Source organism: Kryptolebias marmoratus, linkage group LG14, assembly GCF_001649575.2.
Source record: "Kryptolebias marmoratus isolate JLee-2015 linkage group LG14, ASM164957v2, whole genome shotgun sequence".
Classification (NCBI taxonomy): Eukaryota; Metazoa; Chordata; class Actinopteri; order Cyprinodontiformes; family Rivulidae; genus Kryptolebias; species Kryptolebias marmoratus.
Window position 1 is genome coordinate 23,899,921 of NC_051443.1, and position 5,102 is coordinate 23,905,022.

General features: G+C 43.9%; 1 protein-coding gene across 1 annotated transcript in view; it reads right to left on the bottom strand.

The window, feature by feature from the left end:
• Nucleotides 1–5,102, bottom strand: part of niban2a (niban apoptosis regulator 2a) — a 29,547-nt gene that overhangs the window by 18,903 nt on the left and 5,542 nt on the right. The window contains exons 3-5 of the mRNA XM_037979526.1: nt 3,003–3,133; nt 1,105–1,233; nt 831–1,019 (exon numbers count right to left, since the gene is read on the bottom strand). Of these exons, the coding sequence (XP_037835454.1) occupies nt 831–1,019; nt 1,105–1,233; nt 3,003–3,133 (449 nt within the window). The remainder of the gene's footprint in view (nt 1–830; nt 1,020–1,104; nt 1,234–3,002; nt 3,134–5,102) is intronic.

Here is a 5,102-nt window from a genome sequence, read left to right on the forward strand (position 1 = left end):
GCTCTTCTTCGTAGACATTGAGTTTGGCTGCAGCTGCACACAGTTGCAGCGCCTCCTACAGGAAACTGGTGGAGCTACGCAGAGAACCACGCCGTTCAGAAGCCTTGTTTGGATTCATGTTTTTATAAAACACTGAGGTCCGGACCTCAGGGTCCTCAGTGGGAGCTACGGGCCTGCGTCCAAATTATTGAAGCAAAAGAACCAGAAATGGAGACCGTTCTGGGTTTAATGGAGTTAAATCTGAATTAAATTAAATAAAACGACGGGACAGGGTAACATTTAGATTAAAAACTCCACCTCGGACTGAACGGAGTCAGATATAAACCAGATAATCATTTATTTTTTTAACAAACGTTCAGTTGGTGGAAAAAAACGACGTTTATAAAACAGCTTCACGTCACTAAAAGCCATTTTTAGTCGGAGGCGGAGCGACGATGCCCGCTGCCCGACGAGTCTGTTCTGTTGTTTGAATCGTTAGCAAAATATCTCACGAAGCAGGAGCCAGTCACGTCCAAGATGGCCGCCACGGCTAATCGGCAAACACGGCTCCGACTCGGACACTTTTGCAAATAAGATTCGGCGTGGCAGCATCAGACTTTAACGAGTAACGGATCCTGCGAGACGTGACAAACAGCTCTGACGGCCATTTTGAATCTGGCTGCCTCCAGTCTGTCCAGTGGGTGATGAGATATTTTGCTAACAGACAAAAGCAATAGAAGTTTAACAGGTTGGTCAGAGAGTTAAGCCGTTCTGTCAGCAGTGTCGGATCACTTTAGTCCTAATCCTGGTCCTGGAGGACCACCATCCTGCAGGTTTTAGATGTTTCCCACCTGAAACCTGCCGGGTGGTGGCCCTCCAGGACCAGGATTAGGCCCCTCCCCCCCAGCTTTAGTCCCGTTCTGAGCGTTCCCACCTGGCAGGCTGCCGCCCATCAGCTCCAGGTACTCCTCCATGGAGGTCAGCGCCTTGTACCCGGCGCAGTTGATGGAGGCCTTGGGGTGCAGCCCTCGCTCGTGAGCCTGCGGACACACGGCAGTTTGAACACAAGCGACACGGACCTCCTTTCAGACGGCGCAGTGTCGGGTCCCCTCCCACCCCCCTCACCATTTTGCTCTCGTAGAGGTTGATGGCGTAGCTGTTCGGCACCGACACGAAGCGGTTCCTCCACTTCCGATTCTCCTCCAGGTACTGGAACAAACTCCCGGAGAAGATGCTTCGACCCTCCAGAGAGTCCTGAGGAAAAACAAGACGGTTGTGTTCTTCCACCAGCTGACAGGAAGCAGAATGAAAAGTTTTAAATTAAACGAGACATTCAGAGTTTCCAAACAAACAACCACGGGAGAAGAATTTCACCTGAAGGTGTTTACACGGGGATGTACAAACACACACTTGGTTTTCAGGGTTCCTGTCTTGGATCAAATAATAAAAAAAAAGGTCCTTTTGTTTTAAAAGCAGACTGGCTGCAGCCGCTGAGGACGAGTTTTTTAATTTCACTGATTTTGAGCTGAAATTTTTACATCTGGAGCCAAAGAAAGCAAAAAAAAAAAAAAAAAAAAAAATCATTCAGGAGCTCAGAAACACTGTCAGCTTCAAAATACGACTAAACAAGAACATTGCCGACGGTACATAATACTGCAACCTTGACCTTTGACCTCATGACCTTGAAATCAATAGGGGTCATCCTCGACACATGAGGTGTCCAGCTGTGCAGTTTGACATTTCTAGAACACACGGCTGCGGAATTAGAGCATGGACAAGGTTCTCACAAAGCAGCCACTTGTGACTGTGAACTTTGACCCCGTGACCTTGAAATCAATAGGGATCATCCCCGGCCAATAAGGTGTTTGCCATTACTGCGTTACACGGCTGCTATGTAGTTCGACATTTCTAGAATACACAGCTTCAGAATTAGAGGATGTAAAGGTTTTTATAAAGCGGCAACCTGTGACCTTGACCTTTGACCCTGTGACCTTGAAATCAATAGGGATCATCCCTGACCCATGCCATGAGGTGTCCAGCTGTGCAGTTTGACATTTCTATGTTAAAGGGTTATAAATTTAGAGCTGACGGACAACAATCCATCCTGTCTTCTGGATAAAATGTAGATAATTTAAACTAAACTCTGATTTGTTCTTTTATTTATGACACATTTTAGATCAGCATTAATTAAACGGCTGATTATTAACGGATTATTATCAGCTTATTGCACTGTTATGCGTTTTTGCTTTTTGAATCAAAGTAAACAGACGAGTTGAAATGGATAAAAACGCAGAGCATCGTAACAGAAACCTGCTCCACTTCCCTTCAGAATAAAAACAAACAAACAAAACCTGATCTTTCAGCGTAATCAGACAGGAAATAATCAAATTAAAAGCATTAAAATCCCTCGTCTGGTTTGTGTATTTAAAGTTTACTTAAACGCAGGTTTATGTCGTCTAAAATAAAGTTTGATTTTATTTAAATTCATTAAAATCCTCAGAATAACGAGTTCCACAGCTAAGATTAATGGATGAATTCATGTTCTGCTGTTTCTTTATTTTTAATCTTTAATCGCCGACGCCTGCAGGATTTGTTTTTGTTCTTAACGTTTAAGGAAGACAATAAATTATCCGGTTTTCTTTGTATGTTTTTATTCTGAACGTAATAAAAACAGGAGGTGTCGAGAAACGTCACCAGACGGATTTCCAGAGGTATTTTTCTAATCTAATGAACTTATTTGGAAGTAAAATTAAGCGTGAACACGGAGGATGTTCGTTCTTTTTTAAAGGAAATAAAGAAATAAAGAAGTTTCTTTTTAAATACAAGACAAATAAATTATAGTTTTGGTTTATTTGACTGAGTTTCTGTCAAATAAACCAAGAAACTGAAGCAAATCCTGAAACTTTTTCCAGGATTTTCGTTGAATCTCTGTAATTTCTTAGCGATCCTGATCCTGATCCTGATCCTGATCCTGATCCTGATCCTGATCCTGATCCTGATCCTGATCCTCGCGCGGCGTTTACCTTCCGGTGCAGCAGCTGCGACTGGGTCCCGCCGCCTCCTTCGATCTCGTAGCGGACGGCGTTGAAGAGGGCGACGGCGTACTGCTGCTCGTACAAACCGCCGAACTCCTTCAGCACGGCTCCGGTCCGAGCTGCAGAGACACACAGGAGACACAAACAACAATTCATCGTCCTCCTCATCATCATCATCATCCCGGGACACCAGGAAGTTGTTGCATCCAGCAGGAGATATTTTGCTGACAGAAACCGACACAGACTGACGTCCCAGTTCTTTATAACTACTCAGATTAAGGAATTTTTTAAAGGTTGTAGTCTTAAAAGTTTAGTTTCCAAAACATGAGAAATAAGTTTAAACAAAACAACAAAAAAGATTATAAAATGTAAAAAATGTTTCATTTGATAAAAACCTTTTTGAACCGTCTGGATCCAACATGAAGGAATTAGATTATATTAGAAATTGTGTTTTAAGCCACAAAATCAAAAGTTTAAAAAGGAACCAGAAGCACTCGGAGAACAACTTCCCACCGAGGCCACGGCGGGATTAAAGAACAGTCCGACCCGGATCAGAATCTGGATCAGAACCAGAATTTAATCCAACATTTCCTGAACCTTTCATCCAGATTTGCTCGTCAGTTTTTACCTGATCAGACCAACAAACCAACGGAAACTAAAGGCTCACATGTACGAGCAGAGACCAGGTTTTAACAAAGGGGTCACCTGTGACCTTTGACCCCATGACCTTGAAATCAATGGTGATCACACTCGACCTAAGAGGCGTCCAGCTGTGGACAGATGCAGAGCTGGACCTGGAAAGAAATGTGTAGAAATTGGGCGAAAGGTTATGGAAGACCTTAAATTTAATAATAATAAATCTGGGCGTTTTTTTTTATCGTTCTGCAGTGAAAGGAAATAACGACTTTTGTTCCTGGTAACGTCCACCTTTCACGGCGGGACATTAATTAGCATTTTAAAGATTATTTGGGGAACTTCTTGTCATAATAAGGTTGTGAGGAGAGAGCAGATCTTTCTGTCGTGTGTTTTCAGCATCTCGAAGCTTCAGGAACAGGAAAGAGTTTTTTTATTGGCTGTAAATAACGAGTCCGACCTCGACTCCAACGTGTTTATGGAAGGAAGGGCTGCAGGAAGGAAAAGAGCTGACAGGACAGGACGGGGGGACGGAGGACAGGCTTATTAAAAACACCGACGGTGGGAGGAAAGTCTGAGGCAGCAAAAACAACAAACCGATCACCTGATCAGACAAGTTTCTCATCAACGTCGCATCTTTGGGGTTTTTAATTCGACACGGACAGACGCTGATGTGTTAATTTAATTTAAAAGGTTCGTTTTTGCATAACGAGACCCGGAGAAGTGCTGGTTAAAGAATGCAGGAGGTTTGGTGTTTTCCACCGGCTGAGCCAAAATCAGCAAACTGAAAAGCTTAAAATAGGCTTAAAACTTCTGGGGAAGTTGGAGGAGAAAAAAGCCAGGAAATCAGTCCGTTCAAAGGCACGTAAAGTCTAAATTATTGTTTAGTTTTGCTGGATAAGAACTGCAGAAACTTCTGTTTCCCCGTGTTGTCCTTTAACCGTTAACCCGCCACGTTTTTACTCAAACAGGAGAAGCCGGATATTTTTCCCCCGGCAGCTGAAATAACCAGATGAAAACCGAGCAAAGATCAGACGGAAAGAAAGACGCGTTTCGTTCACAGGTGGCCTCTTTTCTTCGCTTCGAGGGGCTGGACGTGACGGCTGAATACTTCGCTGCTCGTCCACTCGTCCTCCCAGCGCTGACAGGAAACAATCATCCCGGGTTGAAGATTTGCGTACCATCTGAGATATTTGATCGTCACATTTGCCTGAACGATGTGCAACCCGATCTGATAATAGAAGGCTCTGCTTCACGTTTCGCATTACTGCCGCAAAACGGCGATATTTTCCCACGGAGATGGTTTGTTGGGCTTGGAGAAGAAGGTGGATTCCGGGTTGTTTTAGAGCAGGCTCCGCTGTCCTGGAGGTTTTAGGTTCTTCTGCTCCAACGCACCTGATTCAAACGGTTTAATCATCGAGTTCTTCCATTCAAACCAGGTGTTTAAAAGCCCCC